The 19981-nt window shown below is 46.6% G+C and overlaps 1 protein-coding gene across 1 annotated transcript in view; it reads right to left on the bottom strand.

Annotated features, from left to right (window-relative positions):
• Positions 1–950: 950 nt before the first annotated feature.
• Positions 951–19981, bottom strand: part of LOC107299815 (immunoglobulin superfamily member 21-like) — a gene marked incomplete at its 3' end in the record, with an annotated part of 28808 nt that continues 9777 nt past the window's right edge. Inside the window, exons 3-5 of the mRNA XM_015829153.1 lie at positions 13066–13181; positions 9079–9550; positions 951–1036 (exon numbers count right to left, since the gene is read on the bottom strand). Of these exons, the coding sequence (XP_015684639.1) occupies positions 951–1036; positions 9079–9550; positions 13066–13181 (674 nt within the window). The remainder of the gene's footprint in view (positions 1037–9078; positions 9551–13065; positions 13182–19981) is intronic.

The raw sequence follows: 19981 nt of genomic DNA, 5'->3' as shown, positions 1-19981 counted from the left end.
CCATCTCGGCTCTCCACTTTCTAAGCCAGGGGTCTTCAAACTTGGCCCTTCTATGACTTGTGGACTTCAACTCCCAGAATTCCTCAGCCAGGCATGCGTGCCTGGCTGAGGAATTCTGGGAGTTGAAGTCCACCAGTCATCAAAGGGCCACGTTTGAAGACCCCTGTTCTAAGTCTTTGAAGCAGAGATGAATTGTTGACGCTCTAAGCAATAGTCCTTCTCCACCTCTGCTGAGTTTTCATCTCTCTGTTCACCCCCTGGAGGCCCACCTCAGGGCCAGGTGTGAGAATAAATCGCTTTCCCCTTCACTAGAAAGACCCAGGATGTCACACTTGGTGCCTGAACGTGAGCTGTGCACTACACTGATGGAGAACTGGCCTCTTTGGCTTGGAATGTGTTCCTACAACATCTGGTTGAGGACCATCCACAAGAGCATCCATCCATCTACCCATCCAAAGCTTGCCAACTTTACACCAGATGCTTGGGGTCGCAGAGCAAATCCACAGGGGATGAGCCACATGAAGAACTACACATACACACCTTCCCTCCCTCTCTGCAGCAGCCACCCAGTGTGTTAGTTTTCAAGTCTCTCACACACCTGGCAGAAAAAAAAAGGGAAGCTAAGAAAGCTTCTAGGACTATCAATTTATCTGATTTTTAGCTGCCACGACATACACACAAACAAACACCCCTCGGTGTTTGCAAGACCAGTTAGTCACAGCAAGCAAATTAATGCGGGTGTTTCTTTCACAGCTGGCTGGTCTTCTTCGGTACACAATTGTCTGTCTTAGTCATTTTTTAAAAAAAAAAGCCTATTCAATTATTCCCAGAACTGACCTAGAAGATGAACATCAAAATGGGCCTAACAAGCAAAGGAGGTCTTTGAGTTGGGGCAGGGGGGATGGATTTTGGGAAGTGGGAGGAGGGGGGATGATGAGTGTCATACACACCTGAAATCCTTGGACCAGGATACGGACCGTGTCTCCAACGCGGGCTCTTGTGGGGGTCATCATAATTTTGGGGCCCTTTGGAGCCACTGCAGGAAAAGGAAATGGGTTAGACCGTCGTGTTCTCCTGGGGTCCCACTTATCTCCCCCTCCCCATTTTTTCCACCATCCCTGCAAATATTGACAACCAAATGTACAGGTATAGTACAGGGGGTACCTTGCTCAATAGTAGTAACTGTGAGAGGGATCACGGAGTCCTAGTGGACAATCACTTAGATATGAGCCAGCCGTGTGTTGCAGCTGCCCAAAAAGCCAACACAGTGCTGGGCTGCATTAACAGAGGGAGAGAATCAAGATCACGTGAAGTGCTAATACCACTTTACAAGGCCTTGGTAAGGCCACACTTGGAATACGGCATCCAATTTTGGTCACCACGGTGTAAAAAAGAGGTTGAGACTCTAGAAAGAGTACAGAGAAGAGCAACAAAGATGATCAGGGGACTGGAGGCTAAAACATATGAAGAACGGTTGCAGGAATTGGGGATGTCTAGTCTAATGAAGAGAAGGACCAGGGGGGACAGGATAGCAGTGTTCCAGTATCTCAGGGGCTGCCCCAAAGAAGAGGGAGTCAAGCTCTTCTCCAAAGCGCCTGAAGGCAGGACAAGAAGCAACGGATGGAAACTAACCAAGGAGAGAAGCAACCTAGAACTAAGGAGAAACTTCCTGACAGTGAGAACAATTAACCAGTGGAACAACCTGCCTCCAGAAGGGGTGAATGCTCCAACATGGGAAGTTTTTAAGAAGAGACTGGACAGCCATTTGTCTGAAATGGTATTAGGTTTCCTTCCTGAGCAGGGGGTTGGACTAGAAGACCTCCAAGGTCCCTTCCAACTCTGTTATTCTGTTCTGTTCTATTCCATCTCTCTTTATTCTATTCTATTCTATTCTATTCTATTCTATTCTATTCTACTCTACTCTACTCTACTCTACTCTACTCTACTCAACCTGATTACTGGATTTACACAATGCTGAATACAGGTTCCCCTCGACTGATGACTGTAATTGAGCCTGCATTCTGATCACGGCAGTTGTGAAGCAGGTTATCACATGATCTTCCCCATTTTGCAGCAGTTGTTAAACAAACATAGCGGTCATAAAGCAGACGGCATGGTCATTAACTTGTTCATTACGGGCATTTTTTGCTGGAAACTTTAAATGCAAATATATATTTGCTGAGTGCCAAAATGCAGCCACATGACACTGGGGGGGGGGCACAGGTGGACATGGTAAGTTCGGTCACTAAGTGACCAGTGTTTACCTGTAATATACAAACCAACAAAGGTAAATTCCTGCAGCCTATTAAGGATTAACTATCATTAGTTAACCATGGTTCCAATGGTTCTAATCTTAGCCTTTTGGGGGTGAGGGCATCTGCTGGTTGGTAAGCGGTGTGAACGCAGCCCTCGGCTCCGTGGGATCGCTTTTGGGGAGGGAGGCAAGGACTGGAAAACAAAAATGCCAGCTCGGTTGGTCACGGTTTCCCAGCCTGCCGACAGCTTCAGCAGCTCAGCAATGCTTGTCTCAAGGAATAGAGCAACTTCAGAGAGTCTTTTTTGCTCAAAAGTCAGCCGTCCGTCCGAAAAATCCAGACTGGATCCAAGACGTGAAACCGCTTTTAGAGATATCAAAGCAAAAACGAATGTTAAATGTCATTTAAAAGGACACCTTAAAAAGTCTTCGGCAGAGACGCAGGCAATAATGCCAGGGGAGAAGGCAGGACCCCACCCATTTTTTCTCCAACTGTCTGCAGAGAGATTGAGGCTTTCTTTTTCCAGGATGGAAGGCTGAGTCAACCTTGAGCGTTCAGAATCGAACTCCTGGCATGAGCAGTGTGAGTTAGCCTGCAGTACTGCCTTCTAACCGCTGCGCCACCACGATTCACACACCCCGTTAACTATATTAAATGGATTGGGGGCTCTCTGGATCTGGGCGTTGTAGGAACCCTTCTTTTCAACATGGTTTCCTTTAAGAGGGGATCAGCCTACCCTCCAAAGCACCTGAAGCCAGAACAAGAAGCAACGGATGGAAACTGATCAAGGAGAGGACCAACGAAGGAGAAATTTCCTGACCGAGAACCATTAATCAGTGGAACGGCTTGCCTCCAGAAGTTGTAGGTGCTCCATCGCTGGAGGTTTTTAAGAAGAGATTGGACAGCCATTTGACTGGAATAGTACTAGAAGACCTCTAAGGTCCCTTCCAACTCCTACTCCTCCTCCTCCTCTTCTTTTTCTTCTTCTTCTTCTTCCTTCTTCTTCTTCCTTCTTCCTCCTCCTCCTCCTCCTCCTCCTGTTAAATCCTAGCACAACTGACTTGCAATCTGAAGGTAGATGGGATAAGACACTTTGCCACAAAATTTAGCAATTTCTCTCCTGGTACCGATAACATATTCCCTCCTCAGCTGTTGTCCTCTTGGCTTGGAACAACGCTAACCACTGAAACGGGCACCGTGTGATCAAATGGAATGGAGAAGAGAGGAAAAAAAACATCCTTAAAAAAGCTTGATTTTATTATTTTTGAGAGATCAGCAGCATCTCCTCTGTTCCTTTGAAGAGACCCACACAGAGAAAAGGCAACGGTATCCATAACAAGAAACCGGAATTCTTTTAATTCTTTGCCTTCCGAGAGGCTGGACTGCAACTTCCAGATGTCCATGCTTGGATGTCTTGGGAGTTTAAGAGTGGACCTCTCCATCCTAAGAAACGTTGAGGTGGCTTAACATTACGATCAAAATTGTAGCTTGGTTTGCTTCCAGATTCGGGGATGGGTGGACTTCAAGCCAGAAGAATTCTGGGATAAAAATGGCAAAGCCTTCTGGTCCAACAGTGGTCAATGAAGGATCTCAGGAAAGGCTGCAAGTGAGAATGAAACCTCAATATTCTCTAACAGCTGCCATTCATGGTTGAACATGCTAGACCTTCTAATTCGTCGCCTGAAGAGGCTGGATCCTTTTGGGATCTGAAGAGCTACAGAATGAGGTTCTTCACAACCAGTTCAAAGAAAGTTCATCTTTTTTGGCCAGGTGAGTAAAGTCCTTCACCTGACTGATGTAGAGGCTCACCTACCAAGAATGGCCCAAAGATGCTTTTTCACGAGGCAAGTGGACTTCCTTGTTTTTCCTTTGAAGACCTTTCGCTTCTCATCCAAGAAGCTTCTTCAGCTCTGATTGGATGGTGGGGAAGGGAAAGATTTACGCTCCTTCCAGAGTCATTGAGGCCACCTGTTGTCGTATCCCTCCCCCTCTGTTGAGAGAGGGCTGTTCAACTTTGACACAGACGACCTCTTCGACATAGATGGCCCATGACACCCTGAGGACACAAGATAATCCTCCAGGTGGCCTCAACGACTCTCCAAAAGAAGGCAAATGACCAACTCTCTGCAAGGAGTATAAATCCTTCCATTCTCCACCATCCAGTCAGAGCTGAAGAAGCTTCTTGGAGGAGAAGCCAAAAGTCTTCAAAGGGAAAACAAGGAAGTCCAGTCTACCACGCAGTCCTTTCAGCAGTTCCAAGAAAGCTCCACACCCATTTGCACCACAGGTGACCCTGTGGTAAACCTCCAAATGACCTGAAGGACTCTCTAAAAGAAGACAAATGACCAGGATTTATACTCCTTGCAGACAGCTGGTCATTTGCCTTCTTTTAGAGAGTCGTTGAGGCCACCTGGAGGTTTACCCGTGTCCTCAGGGTCACCTGAATAGTGCAAATGTGTGCTCAGGTGAATGTGCGTCATTTGCACCACTCAGGTGACCCTGAGGACACAGATAAACCTCCAAGTGGCCTCAACGACCCTCTAAAAGAATGCAAATGACTCTGCAAGGAGTATAAATCCTTCCATTCCCCACCATCCAGTCAGGGCTGAAGACGTTTCTTGGATGAGAAGCGAAACGTCTTCAAAGGAAAAACAAGGAAGTCCAGTTGCCTTGTGAAAAAAAAGCATCTTTGGGACAACCATCACCTGGATGACTGAGAATCTCTATAGACACCTACCAAGAATGAAGTTGGTGCTTCCCGACTTGTATTTCTGGGAACAGAGCTCTATCCAAAAAGGTCCTTAGTTTGAAGAATGGTGTGGTGATGGGTCTCAGATCTTGGCACAAAAAAAAAACCAAAAGCACCGAATCTGACGAGTTGGCAGAATGGGAGTTGCTTGGGAGACGCCTTTCCCAGCAGGAAGAATCTGCAGGACTGTCCCTGAGTCAACACCAGGCTTCACTGGAGCTCTCCACGGTGCTGAAACACCAGGTCCCTTGAGTGCCCGTCACACCGAGGTAGAACTTAAGAGAGGTTGCCAACCGTTCATTAATCCTGATTGTAAAAGAAAACATCTCTGATCAAAGGCTTCAGAGCAGGATTAAGGCAAACGCAGCATTCCTTCCAGGCTACTTGGTGGATTCAGCCCGTTTCCCTCAACCCGGATTCCCACATCTTCCTCCCAAAGAGCAAGGAATTGGATTACTTAACTGCCATTCTACCCAGTAGAAAATGGGTAAGTTCCAGAATACTTACTGAGAAAATGCCATAGCCCCACTTCATTTTTACCAACCACCTTTAATTTACTATCCCTCTACTAAAAAGCGAGTCCTTATGTTTTGGAGACCAATGAAGGGGGAAGAGCATTTGAAACCAAGAGTGCCTACACTGCAGCGGCCAAAACCTTGAATCCTTTGAGGTTTTCTTCTATCAGCAGCACAGGAATAAAATGTCTGGTTAGGAGTACCTTGTCATTTCTACATTTCTTTTCCATTCCCCCAGGAATTTACTTGCAGAGGAACAGATCAATGCATCCGAACTGAAATGCATCCGAACTGAAAAAGTAATTTGAGGAGGGCTGGAATTTTTACAAAGCGAAACAGAGGACTAAGAAAAATCTGGAACTTGCAGAGGGGAAAAGGAGCTTTTTCAGCACGAGGCACAGCATCCTCCAACTCTGGGGGAAAAAAAACATCTGTGTTTGGTGGAAAGCTTAAAAAAAAAAAACACCACTGGTTCAACACCACTAGGAGCGTGGCAATTTGTTTGCAGTTTTGCTCCAGGATTATCGAACTGAGTCAAGCTTACTTGTTGACTAAAAGGGTCTAAAATGTACTTAGATGAATTCGGATCAATTCTGGACCAGACCATGTCTGGTTTCAACACTGGTGGACTTTTTTTTAAAAAAAAATAAAACCCCCAATCCTGCTTGATGATCTGAATCCTCCACCAGAATCAATTCAACTGAACGGAGTCAAGATGGATTCCTCTCCGAGGCTGGCAGGGATCCACGAGCAGAGAAGCAGTCGATTCCCAAAAAAAACCTAGTGAAAGAGAGTCTTGGATTTCTTCCTTCCAAGCCAACCGTCATTTTGACCAAGCCCTATTATTCTGGATGTGTAAGATGTATGTCTCCCTCAGCCAAAGGCAGTTTTTTTTCCACGGGGAGATTAACATAAAAGGTATTTTGTCTTTAATATGTAAATGCTGGGCTTGACAGAGACAGAGAAGCCCTTAGAAAGACGCAACTCAATGAAGCGTTTGATCAGGACACCCTTCCCGGGATTAGCGCCTTAAAGAACATCAGGTAATCTTCTCCTAGCCGGGGTGAAGAGAAAGGAGGGCTAAGATAGGAGCTGGATCAAGAAAAGGATGTTTAATCACTTCTCCAAAGTGATTAAGGGCTCTTCTGATGGAGATTTTGCCCCCTTTCCTAGTGCGCGCACGAGAGAGAGAGAGAGAGAGAGAGAGAGAGAGAGAGACAGACAGACAGACAGACAGACAGACAGACAGAGACACAGAGAAGAGACAGAGAGAGAGAGAGAGACAGACAGACAGACAGACAGAGAAGAGAGAGACAGAGACAGACAGAGAGAGAGAGAGAGAGAGAGAGAGAGAACTCTGAAAAAGACAGCAAGGCTGATGAATGGTGGAGCTTAGCCCCTCCCGGTGTAAACGCTACTCAAAACGGATTGCAACGGGGCGAATGGTGCCATCCATCCATCCCATCCTCCCCTCCCCATCTGGCTGGGCAAAGCCGCCACCAGGCTTTGGCAGCCAGAGATAGACTTCTGAACCAACCCAGTCAAATCTCCGTGTCCTGAACTGACACTCAAATCCCTTTGAAGGTGACGTGTTCGAACGCTGCTGCTGCTTTCCAGTGGTGAGGGGGGGGGAGAAAAAGGATGTGGAAGGCAGGATGCTAAAGCCACCGGCTGCTTCTTTCGACTCGGGGGCTAGCAAATTAAGGAGACCTGTCCGGATTCATTCCTCCCGTTGGTTCCTGGATGGATGGCAGAGAGGAAGGACAGCAGGAAAGGATGCTTCATCCGTTTCTTTTACTGCTCGGATTTCGTGCCTGCCAAAGTTCATTAGCCTGGAGGGTTCTCGCCACGAGAGCAAGAATAAAAGGCGAGAGAAATCCGGCGGCTTTCGCGACCGCCTTTAAAAAGGGGTCCTCAATTAATGAGCCAGCCAGGAAGGTAGAACAAAATGAAGAGGAGAATAAATATGTAGGAAATGAAGAGTGCGGTTTTTTTTGTTTTTTGTTTAAAAAAGATCTTGGTTGGGAAGAGATATCAGAATATCTTCTTCTTGTTCCTGTGAATGGCACCAGGAGCCCATTAAATTTAATGAAAGGGCGAGCAGGCAGGGACAAAACGCAGGCTGTAATCATCTCTGGAACAGGAAGAGAGGCAAAGGGAGAGAGAAGGGAGGAGGGATGAAGGGTTGGGGGCTTCCATTCCTGGTGGGAGGCATTCGTTCCTTTCCTTGGAAAGGCCAGCCTGTTGGTTTGATCAGGACGACCTTCTCAGGAATAGTTCCGTACAGAACAGCAGGTAATCTTCTCCTAGCTCATGCTAAGAAAAAGAGGCCCAAGATAGCAGTTGGACCAAGCAGTTGGATCAGGTCAGGAGTGTCCAACCTTAAGACTTGTGGACCTCAACTCCCAGAGGTCCACAAAGATCTAGATTAGGAGTGTCCAACCTTAAGACTTGTGGACCTCAACTCCCAGAGGTCCACAAAGATCTAGATTAGGAGTGTCCAACCTTAAGACTTGTGGACTTCAACTCCCACAGGCCCACAGAGGTCTAGGTCAAGAATGTACAACTTGGCAATTTCAAAACTTGTGGACTTCAACTCCCAGAGGTCCCCAAAGAGCTAGGTCAGGAGTGTCCAACCTTAAGACTTGTGGACCTCAACTCCCAGAGGCCCACATAGATTAGGAGGGTCCAACCTTAAGACTTGTGGACTTCAACTCCCAGAGGCCCACAAAGGTCTAGGTTAGGAGTGTCCAAACTTACAACTTGTGGACCTCAACTCCCAGAGGCCCACAAAGATCTAGGTCAAGAATGTACAACTTGACAATTTCAAGACTTCTGGACTTCAACTCCCAGAGGTCCACAAAGATCTAGATTAGGAGTGTCCAACCTTAAGACTTTTGGACTTCAACTCCCAGAGGCCACAGAGGTCTAGGTCAAGAATGTACAACTTGGCAATTTCAAGACTTGTGGACTTCAACTCCCAGAGGTCCCCAAAGAGCTAGGTCAGGAGTGTCCAACCTTAAGACTTGTGGACCTCAACTCCCAGAGGCCCACATAGATTAGGAGGGTCCAACCTTAAGACTTGTGGACCTCAATTCCCAGAGGCCCACAAAGGTCTAGGTTAGAAGTGTCCAACCTTAAGACTTGTGGACTTCAATTCCCAAAAGACCCACAAAGGTCTAGGTCGGGAGTGTCCAACCTTAAGACTTGTGGACTTCAACTCCCAGAGGCCCACAAAGAGCTAGGTCAGGAGTGTCCAACCTTGGCAACTTTTAAGTCCAAAACTCTAGGTCAGGAGTGTCTTAAAGTTCCCAAGGTTGGACATCCCTGGTTTAGGGGAAGAGAGGTGACCCCTGATGCCCCTTGAGAAAAATATCCCTCTCTCCAAAATTGTCTGCTGGATCTTCTTGAGTTCTTTCTAAAGCCACCTATGAAACAGCCATGGAAAGATGCAGAGAACCAATCCCCAGATATTCAGAAGATTTGGGGTAGACCTGATAATCTCTGCAGGTCCCTTCCCCGTCTCCCCTCACCCAGGAAGTGGCTGTTGAGCTCTTACCTAGAGTCACCTCGGACTGCATGGGCATAGAGAGGGCATCGTGCTTGACCTCACAACTAAAGAGCGCGTCATTGTCTATCTGAGGATTAAGGGTCCACATAAGCATGGCCCGCACCTCCACGGTGCCATCACTGATGGGGATGTGGGTGTGGTGGAAGAAATACGTAGGGTCGGCGTTCTGGATCCACCGTGGGAACTCCCGGCTCACTACAGTCTCGGGGATGTTTTCGGTGGTGGGGCTAAGCAACAGTCCCTGGTCGGCGGTGAGGCTGTGGAAGGGGTTCTCGGTGTAAAGCCTCCCACCCCGGTCCTCCACGTTCAACAGGGAGAGAGACTGCTGCATCTTGGTGTCGTCCATATCCCGATGGAAGAGGTTCCGGGCAGCTCGGCTGTCCTGCAACCCGGCGGCGTTAACCGGGGGCTCCGTCAGAGGGATACCGTGTATCAATTCTCCGTCCCTCTTAAAGTAAACCTGGAGGAGGAAAGGCATTGAGAGATTAAAGGCCCTTCCTTACTACTTGACGATTTTACACACAGTCTAGAAAGGCGTCAGAGATGACCAGGCTCAGCTTGAGGAAAAGGGTCAAGCGTGTCATCCTGCACACCAAGGCTGTTCAAATGACCACAGACTTATTGCAGGCTAGCTAACACTTTCTAACCGAACGACTAACGGTTAGAGCAAATTGGCGGTGGATAAGAATCAACAGGGTTGGATTAGAACAGGGGTAGGCAACCTTGGCTCTTTTATGACTTGTGGACTCCCAGAATTCCTGAGCCAGCATGGGGGAACTATGGCCCCCTCATGACTTGTGGACTTCCAACTCCCAGAATTCCTGAGCCAGCATGGGGGAACTATGGCCCCCTCATGACTCGTGGACTTCAACTCCCAGAATTCCTGAGCCAGCATGGGGGAATTATGGCCCCCTCATGACTCGTGGACTTCAACTCCCAGAATTCCTGAGCCAGCCTGGTTCAGCTTGAAAACCTCTCCCTGTCCCCTCAGAATGGCTGGCTCAGGGATTCTGGGAGTTGAAGCCCACGAGTCATAAAAGAGCCGAGGTTGCCTACCTCTGGCCTAGGCCTAGGCCGCTTTATGACTCGTGAAGTTCAACTCCCAGAATTCCTGAGCCAGCCTGGCTCAGCTTGGAAACCTCTCCCTGTCCCCTCAGCATGGCTGGCTCAGGAATTCTGGGAGTTGAAGTCCACAAGTCATAAAAGAGCCAAGGTTGCCTACCCCTGGACTAGAAGACCTCTGAGGTCTCTTCCCACTCTGGTTATACCAAATGAATTGTTTTAAGTCCAGGTCTGCCTGTATATGAAAAAGGCTTAAGACCACATCAGGTGGAGTCTGGACCACCAGGAGGAAAATATAGGATCGGTTTAAATTCAGGGTAAACATTTGGTTAAGAAACCAGTTCCTCCAAAGAGGGCACACCCACACCCCCCCACACACACCCAACTCTGCCAGGGGACCCACTGTGTCGGCGGGGATGTCTATTGCAAATAAGATTGCGCGACGCAACAGGGGGCCGTGTTTGTGTAGCTGGAGCAGCGAGGAACGCAACGCCTGCTTAAGTCTTTCTGACTGTTTCTCTGAAGAGAAGATTGTGCCGCGTTTCCTAAAACTTCTTTTCAAGCGTCTGATGTCACGCTGTAATGAAACAGCCTCGGGAATGTTTGCGGATAAGTGGATTTTTCTCTCTCTCTCTCTCTCTCTTCCAGGTGGGGAGACAGAAGCAGCCACTAAAAAGCGTTGTTCCTCACCCCTCCCTCTCTTCGCGTTTTCCTCCAAATGTAGAGCTTTCCGACTTCTGAGTTAATAAGCAGAAATTATTATCAGGATGTTTGGAACTCAAGGCTTCCCCACCGTTCCCTACCGTTTCACAGCATCCTGTCTGTCTGGATAAAGATATCCCACTACCAGGAACATGATTTAAACGGGAGAGAGGGTGGGTGGAAGGAAACCAAACCACGAGAAAAAAACAACAACTCCAGAAAGGATAAAATATCTGTTCCAAGGCTGTGCAGAAAAGGATGTTGCAGCAGAAGACCTGTTTAATAAGGTAGTCCTCAACTTACGACTATTTGTTTAGCGACCAATCGGAAATGACAACGGCACTGAAAAAATTCTAACCACCGTTCCTCCACCTTACAACGCAGGATCAAAATTTGGGCGCCCGACAACCGGCATACATTACACAAGTTGTTAAGTGAAATGGTCCATACTGCGGTCGGTAAGTGAGGACCACCAGTATCCAGGTGGATGACAACTGAAGTGGGAGTCCTTTTTTTTAATCTCCAGATGGGAAGACAGGGGTGCCCACTCTCTATGGGTGCTCCGGGCAATTTGGGGGGGCTTTAAAAAAGGGGAGACAGAAAGGCCTGGCGACATATGAACACATGAACAACGGTTGCAGGATTTGTCTTTGGCTAGTCTAGAGGGGGGACAGGATAGCAGTCTTCCATTATTTGGGGGGCTGCCCCAAAGAAGAGAGGGTCAAGCTATTCTCCAAAGCGCCTGAAGGCAGGACAAGAAGCAACGGATGGAAACTGATCAAGGAGAGAAGCAACCTAGAACTAAGGAGAAACTTCTTGACAGTGAGGACAATTAACCAGTGGAACAGCTGGCCTCCAGAGGTTGTGAGTGCTTCATCACTGAAGGGTTTTAAGAAGAGACTGGACAGCCATCTGTCTGGAATGATCTAGGGCAGGGGTCTTCAAACGTGGTCCTTTTATGTCTTGTGGACTTCAACTCCCAGAATTCCTCAGCCAATGTGCCTGGCTGAGGAATTCTGGGAGTTGAAGTCCACAAGTCATAAAAGGACCAAGTTTCAAGACCCCTGATCTAGGGTCTCCTGCTTAAGCAGAGGGCTGGACTAGAAGACCTCCAAGGTCCCTCCCAGCTCCATTCTAATTGATTGAATATTTGGAGGCCTCTCTCAGCCAATTAGCTTGAGTTCAGATTTTATTTTTTTTTAAACTGGATTTTGTAGGGATCATGTGCTCTCTTACGACGTGCTTTGGATCCACCCTGTTTATGAACTGGGACTGAAGCGAAAACTGGAGACCCATCTCAAGAAGACCAGGCCAACAGTCCTTACTTCAAAGTCTCGTGAGCTGCAATGGGGGTGATTAAAGTTGAAAAGGAGACAGAGAGATGCCTTAACAGGGTTTAGAGGTGGAGATTCTTCTTCTATAATAATAATAATAATAATAATAATAATAATAATAATAATAATAATAATAATAATAATAATAATAATAATAATAATAATAATAATAATAATAATAATAATAATAATAATAATAATAATAATAATAATAATAATAATAATAATAATAATAATAATAATAATAAAGTTGGAAGGGACCTTGGAGGTCCTCTAGTCCAACCCCCTGCTCAGGCAGGTAACCCTATATACCATTTCAGACAAATGGCTGTCCAGTCTCTTCTTAAAAACCTCCAGTGTTGGAGTATTCACCGCTTCTGGAGGCAGGTTGTTCCACTGGTTAATTGTTCTGACTGTCAGGAAGTTTCTCCTTCGTTCTAGGCTGCTTCTCTCCTTGATTCGTTTCCATCCGTTGCTTCTTGTCCTGCCTTCTGGCGCTTTGGAGAATAGCTTGACTCCCCCTTCTTTGGGGCAGCCCCTGAGATACTGGAAGGCTGCTATCATGTTCCCCCTCGTCCTTCTCTTCAGTAAACTAGACAGACCCAATTCCAGCAACTGTTCCTTATATGTTTTAGCCTCCAGTCCCCTGATCATCTTTGTTGCTCTTCTCTGCACTCTTTCTAGAGTCTCAAAATCTTTTTTTACATCGTGGTGACCAAAAGTGGATGCAGTATTCCAAGTGTGGCCTTACCAAGGCCTTGTAAAGTGGTATTAACACTTCACGTGATCTTGATTCTGTCCCTCTGTTAATGCAGCCCAGCTCTTTTGGCAGCTGCAGCACACGGATGGCTCCTATTCCATGCTTATCCAAACTTACCGTGGGGGCAGGTTTTCCACCAGCGACAAGGCAAACCAAGGTAAAATTCTGGGCTTGGTAGCGGCTGAAGGGAGCTGGAGTGTCCGCAGCAATGACGGAGATGGATGTGGGAGGTGCTGGTGGGAGAAGGAAGAACATTTGTTACTCATTTGATCGACCAGGAGCATCGTCCGAGGAGTGAGGTCAACTGGAGAGGTTTCTCCAAGACCTCCTGAAGCTTGAAAGTCCTAGTGAAGTGGGTGAGATGCATCGGGAACCCACAGTAGTGCTAGCGTTCCCCTCTGTCAGATTTCCTTCTAAAATGGGGAAAAACTGCCCCTTGCACATCACCCCATTGGCAAACTGGAGAACATCTGGAGAAAGGAAAGGAGAATGGATTGAAAAAAGAGGTGAAGGTCATCTTCAGGTTATGCCAGAAATGCAGAATGCAGAATTCTAAAGACAGAAAAACCAAAGCAAAAAAAAAAAAACCAAGGCCTTCCGCTACAGAATGGACATTTTGGAGAGAGTGCACAGTTTCTTCCATTACTTACAGAGATTTATTTTTCCAAGTTATTCCCCAACTCCCCAACTCTATTACTGAAGTGATAAAGACACAAATGTTTTAAGTTCTCTCTTAAAAATACATGCTCGCCTTGGTAGCAATTACACGTGGAATAGTTTTAAGTTTTCAGGGTTTTAAGTAGGACGTTTCGCCCCATGGAAAGTTTTTAGTTCTTTTCTTTTTTTTGCTAGTGCTTTTTATGAGCTAGGAAATGCAGACCCAGCAAAGAATAAGTCAATACCTAGTGTGGTGTATTTTTTTTTCCCCTACCCTGCAGCAAAGTCTCTCATCCCCCTGTGGTTGTGATCACAAAGCCATTTTTTTTTTGTTTTGCAAGTGGTTTGGAAAAATAGAAAGCTTTTTCTTCCAAGCTCAGCCAAGGAAAAACAGATGAAATAAGACAGATGGAATGGTTTATGATGCACCTAAACTCCAATGATGGCTTATTATGATAGCCACCCACAGGGGGGGGGGGTGGAGGTCGTAAAAGTTTAGTTAATAATAGCATTCTTTATTTATTTGACTTCTATAGATGCCCATCTCAGCAAATGACCCTGGACGGCTATAGAAATCAATCCATCAACCAAAGAAAAACTGCTATTATTTTATTAAATTTTTATGACGCCTATCTCCCCTATAAAGCGACTCTGGGCAGCTACCATAATAAGCCATCATTATTATTATGTTCACCATATTTTCAAGCCTATGAAAAGCTGCTTCTCAAGTGGTATGGATTTGTGGGACACACAAATGTCTTAATGCAATTAAAACTGTCATGGGATGCACAGAGATGGATAGATTAACATTAAAAATGAAAGAAGAAAAAGGATTTTATATGACACGGGACTTATTTTACCAATGGCTAGCTGATAAAAACAGAGATTACAAAGTTAGGAATATGAGAGAATATGTGGATTATGTGAGCACGATGTATAACGGATTAGTAAATGCTTCGATTGTTATATAACTAATGTTCATGTGGGTAATACCATTTTTAATATTTTGATTGCTATTTCCTAGTATATGATTGTACTTTGATAAGATTATTATGAACGTGATGGTTATTATATTTTAATACTTGTATACCTAGACCAGAGGTAGGCAACCTTGGCCCTTTTATGAGTGGTGGACTTCAACTCCCAGAATTCCTGAGCCAGCCACGCTGAGGGGAAAGGGAGAGGTTTCCAAGCTGAGCCATGCCGGCTCAGGAATTCTGGGAGTTGAAGTCCACGAGTCATGAGGGGGCCATAGTTCCCCCATGCTGGCTCAGGAATTCTGGGAGTTGAAGTCCACGAGTCATAAAAGAGCCAAGGTTGCCTACCCCTGACCTAGACAATGCACTGTTCAATGTAGAAATGGAATTTTTAAAATAATAATAATAATAAAACAATTTTTAAAAAAAACTGTCACGGGGAGAAGCCCTGCCTGCATGGCCGTTGGCCAAGAGGGATGGGACTTGTAGTTTGTCAACTTCTGGAGGACCACAAATCCTTTTTGTGAAGTCATTCAAAGCCTCTCCTGAAATCTCCGCCGATGTGCTCGGTCGAAAATGCGCAGCTCTCTCTCCTTTCCGTGGGGTGTCCATCTTCCTTTATTAAAAACCAGGTCAGCTCTGTGGGGTTGGGAGCCCCAGCTGGCGAACACCGCTGCCGTGACACTGGAATTAGCAGAGCCGGCTGATTTATGACAAGCGATGGGCCTTGGACGTCATTTGCTCCGGCGGTGGAGTCTCAAGAGGCTGCAGCAATGGGAAGGAAACTTGGATCCTCCAGTTGACGGTCAGGACCGAGAAAGATGGGTGGACAGGCACCCTTAAGAAGTCATCTTGCACACAACTCCTTCCCTTTTGGTGTGGAAATTGCTTCTTGGAAGACCCTCTCCAGCTCAAACGATGGCCCTGTTCCCTCCTTAGGCATCCCTCGAAGCAATTTCAAGAACTCCCGGCTTCGTCACATCACAATTCATTCCAAGGGATGCAGGATCCTCTCCATCTTTCTTGTATTCGTGCAGATTTGTATCCCAAGGCGAGAAAAATGAACTGGGAAGAGAAATAGTCCCAAAGAAAGAGATAACTACGGGGAAGAGATAAATGGAGAAAGAGGGAAAGAAAAATATAGATGCAGGCGCTCCGGAGTCTAGCTGCAGATTTAAATAATGGAGCAAAGCCACTTTATACAGCAGAATATAACAGCGTAGCTGGTGAGGGGTTTGCAGTCCTGCCATGCGGTGTTTGCCAAATTTGGGGCATTTCTGCTTCCAAAGGAGCAGAGAGGAAGGAGGAGCTTGCCACGGCTGCACAAAAACTCAAGGGAATTGGGGAGAAGGGAAGGTCCGGGAGGGCATCAAGTCTGACCCCCTGAAAGGAAATTCAGAGCTTATTCTTGAAGGGCTCCACCTGTTCAGGAAGGTGGTTTCCATCATCCACTCTTTCTCCCAAAGTTCACATAGATTCGACCTCTCATGAAACAGTCAAAGCAATTCCAGCAATGTTTGGTGGCTGGTTGGGGTCACGCTGGGTTGAAAGTTCATGGATCTGGGCCAAGGGGAGAAGGCAGATGGATGAAGTAACGTTGCTCTGTTCAAAAACTCTCCATCCTTTTCACAAATGGCTGCCAAACACAATTTTTGCCCCCCAAATTCACCCACACGTTATTTCCACCAATGGAGCAGGGAGGCTTCTCTCCAAATGCTTCCATCGAACAACTGTGGATCAGATAGACTGCCCTTGAAGCTTCTCCTCCTCCTCCTCCTCCTCCTCCTCCTCCTCCTCCTCCTCCTCTTCTTCTTCTTCTTCTTCTTCTTCTTCTTCTTCTTCTTCTTCTTCTTCTTCTTCTTCTTCTTCTTCTTCTTCTTCTTCTTCTTCTTCTTCTTCTTCTTCTTCACTCTCCTCCTCCTCCTCTTCTTCTCTTCCCCCTCCTCCTCCTTCCCCTTCTTCATTGTTCTTCTCCTCCTCTTCTTCTTCTCCTTCTTCTTTCATCATCTTCTTCTTCTTTTCCTTCTCCTTCTTCCTCCTCTTTTCTTCTCCTTCTCTTCCTCCTCCTCCATTCTTCATTCTCCTCCTCCTCCTCCTCCTCCTCTTCCTTTCTTCTTCTTCTCTTCCTCCTCCTCCTCCTCCTCCTTACTTCTTCCTTTGACCTCCAAAAGACATTAAGGAGCAACTTGGAGAAGAGACCACTCTAAACGTTCCTGAGTTGGGATCAAGTGTGACAAAGAAACTCAAACCAACCCCTTCTAGATGTTCTTCTGCATCAGATGTCATTCTACTTTACTACACCACTGGTTTTGCTGCAGGGTCTGTTTTCTGGGTCTGACCTACCGTGAAGGGCTGATCAATGAACCAGGCATGGTAGGGATGGTGGCATTCAAGACCAGCATCCAAGAATCACCACGTGGGGTGTTTCTATTACACAGAGGAGGATCTGGTTGTCCTTAAGAGGTCCCCAGTCTTCAAGATCATCATGCGTTTCAGGCAGATTCTAACCAGCAACATTTATACGTCCTCATCAGCTGCAGGCACCTTTCATAAGGGACTGACAGTGTGTCATGTTAGCGAGAAGACTTATTACAGGAGTCCCTCTGTCTGGCGTCGGCCTCCTCCACCTTTACACCCCCTCCCCTCGCCCGGAGCATCTTCCCTCGTGCCAGCCGCCTTCGCCACCCTCCTTAATCATGCCTCCAGAACATTGAGCCATGAAGTCACCCATCACAACCAATTAAGGGTGCTGTCTGGAGGACAAGATCTTTACCTAATGCAGAGATGGCTAAATTTAGAAGCAGCCGACAGAAGAAGAGGTGCAAATTGCCCCGGCCGACCCAGGAGATGTCAGAATCTAATTACACAGCTGCAAGGCTCCCCCACACATCGCCCCCCCTCTCCCCCAAGCACAAAGTCGGAAAGGCGAAGGAGGGGAGTCGGCAGACTAGAAAAGTCTGTCAAGCAGCGGATTCATCCTTCCCCCCCCCCAAGTCCAGTCCCAATTTTACGGGGATGCCTTCACCGTGAGAAGATGCAGGACAAGGAACCCCCAACTTTCACACAGGGGAATTACGAGAAACCCCCAGTTCCTGTGGGTCAATCTGTCTTAACACGGAGACTTCAAAACTCAAAATCAGAATACAGCTGGAAGGGACCTCTGCTTAAACAGGAGACCCTACACCATTTCAGACGAATGGACGTCCAGTCTTTTCTTAAAAATCTCCAGTGATGGAGCACCTACAACTTCTGGAGGCAGGTTGTTCCACTGGTTATTTGTCCTCACTGTTAGGAAATTTCTCCTTAATTCCAGGTTGCTTCTCTCCTTCATTAGTTTCCATCCGTTGTTTCTCGTCTTGCCTTCTTGGGCTTTGGAAAATAAATTAACCCTCTCCACCTTGGGGCAGCCTCTCAAATATTGGAAGACTGCTATCATGTCCCCCCTAGTCCTTCTTTTCTCTAGACTGGCCATTCCCAAATCTTGCAGCCGTTCTTCATATGTTTTAGTCTCCAGGCCTTGGATCATCTTAGTTGCTCTTCTTTGCACTTTTCCCTAAAGTCTCAACATCCTTTTTGTAGCGTGGTGGCCAAAACTGGATGCAGTATTCCACGTGTGGCCTTACTAAGGGTTTATAAAGCGGTACTAATACTTCACACAATTTTGGTTCTATGCCTGTTTATAAAACCAAGGATTGCATTAGCTTTATTTGGCTCACAGCCTTTCCACGTCCGTCATGTATTCAACCATGGATTTTTGGTTGATGGATCTTGGAGGCCTAGTGGACAATCACTAATAATAATAATAATAATAACAATAATAATAATAACAACAACAACAACAACAATAATAATAATAATAATAATAATAATAATAATAATAATAAAATTTGGAAGGGACCTTGGAGGTCATCTAGTCTAACCCCCTGCTCAGGCAGGAAACCCTATACCATTTCGGACAAATGGCTGTCCAGTCTCTTCTTAAAAACTTCCAGTGTTGGAGCATTCACCGCTTCTGGAGGCAAGGAGTTCCACTGGTTAATTGTTCTCCCTGTCAGGAAGTTTCTCCTTAGTTCTAGGCTGCTTCTCTCCTTGATTAGTTTCCACCTGTTGCTTCTTGTACGGCCTTCAGGCGCTTTGGAGAATAGCTTGACTCCCTCTTCTTTGGGGCAGCCCCTCAAATACTGGAAGACTGCTATCACTGCTATTATGAGCCAGCTATGTGCTGCAGCTGCCAAAAAGGCCAACACAGTCCCAGGCTGCATTTACAGAGGGAGAGAATCAAGATCACGTGAAGTCTTAGTATATATAATGCCTTGGTAAGGCCACACGTGGAATATTCCATCCAGTTTTGGTCGCCACGATATAAAAACGATGTTGAGACTCTGGAAAGAGTGCAGAGAAGAGCAAGAAAGATGATTAGGGGGCTGGAGGCTAAAACATATGAAGAACGGTTGCAGGAATTGGGGATTCATTTGATGAAAAGAAGAACTAGGCTAAGGTGACATGATAACAGTGTTCCAATATCCGAGGGGCTGCCACAAAGGAGACGGTTCAATCTATTCTCCAAAGCACTTGAAGGCTGAGTAAGACGCAACCTCCTTCCTATAAATCTACTCTGAGAATAGTCTGGGATCCTCTGGGAATCTTCTCAAGGATTCTTGGTAGAGCAATCTTGGTTTTGGATGCCTAACGGTTAATAAGAAGAAATATGCCAAGTTTTTGTTGTTGTTGTTGTTGTTTTAAAGTAAGTATTTGCCATAGCTGTCCTTGTGCAAATTGTTTTTTCTCTTGGGCTCAGCCTCAGCGTTCTGCATCTTTAATACATTATGCATTAAGAAGGAATCTTTGATTGCTAACTCTGCCGGCTGGTTTTAGCACATTGCATTAGGATTCTCAATCTTCAGTAATTCAGCTGCGAAGAACCCTCGTTGGTATTCCGGTCAGCTCGCTGGAGGCACAGGCTGCTGCCTGCCAGATGTCTTGCGCGCCAATTCTTGCCGGGCCCGGCCACCAGGCAGGGACGGGGGCCTCCGAGGGTCTCACCCCAGTCTAAAACGTGGCCTGTAGTTGCAGGAGGCAATGGGCGTCTAGGAGTAGGATTGGCAGGTGGGTGACTTCCTATATGGGACAGTGGCTAGGAGCATGCTTTGTTCGGAAGGAAGGGAGGGAGGGAGAGAGGGGGAGGAAGAGCAGGCAGGAAAAGGAAGGAAGGAAGGAAGGAAGGAAGGCAGGAAGAGGGGGAGGAAGGGGAAGGGGAGGGAAGAGCAGACAGGAAGAAGAAGGAAGGAAGGCAGGAAAGAGGACGGGGAGGAAGGGGATGGGGAGAGAAGAGCAGGCAGGAAGAGGAAGGAAGGAAGGAAAGGAAGGAAGGAAGGAAGGAAGAGAGGAAAGAAGGGGAA

Source organism: Protobothrops mucrosquamatus, unplaced genomic scaffold, assembly GCF_001527695.2.
Source record: "Protobothrops mucrosquamatus isolate PMUCROS unplaced genomic scaffold, P.Mucros_1.0 scaffold5533, whole genome shotgun sequence".
Classification (NCBI taxonomy): domain Eukaryota; kingdom Metazoa; phylum Chordata; class Lepidosauria; order Squamata; family Viperidae; genus Protobothrops; species Protobothrops mucrosquamatus.
Note: the sequence above shows the minus strand (reverse complement) of the source record. Positions and strands in the feature narration are given on the sequence as shown.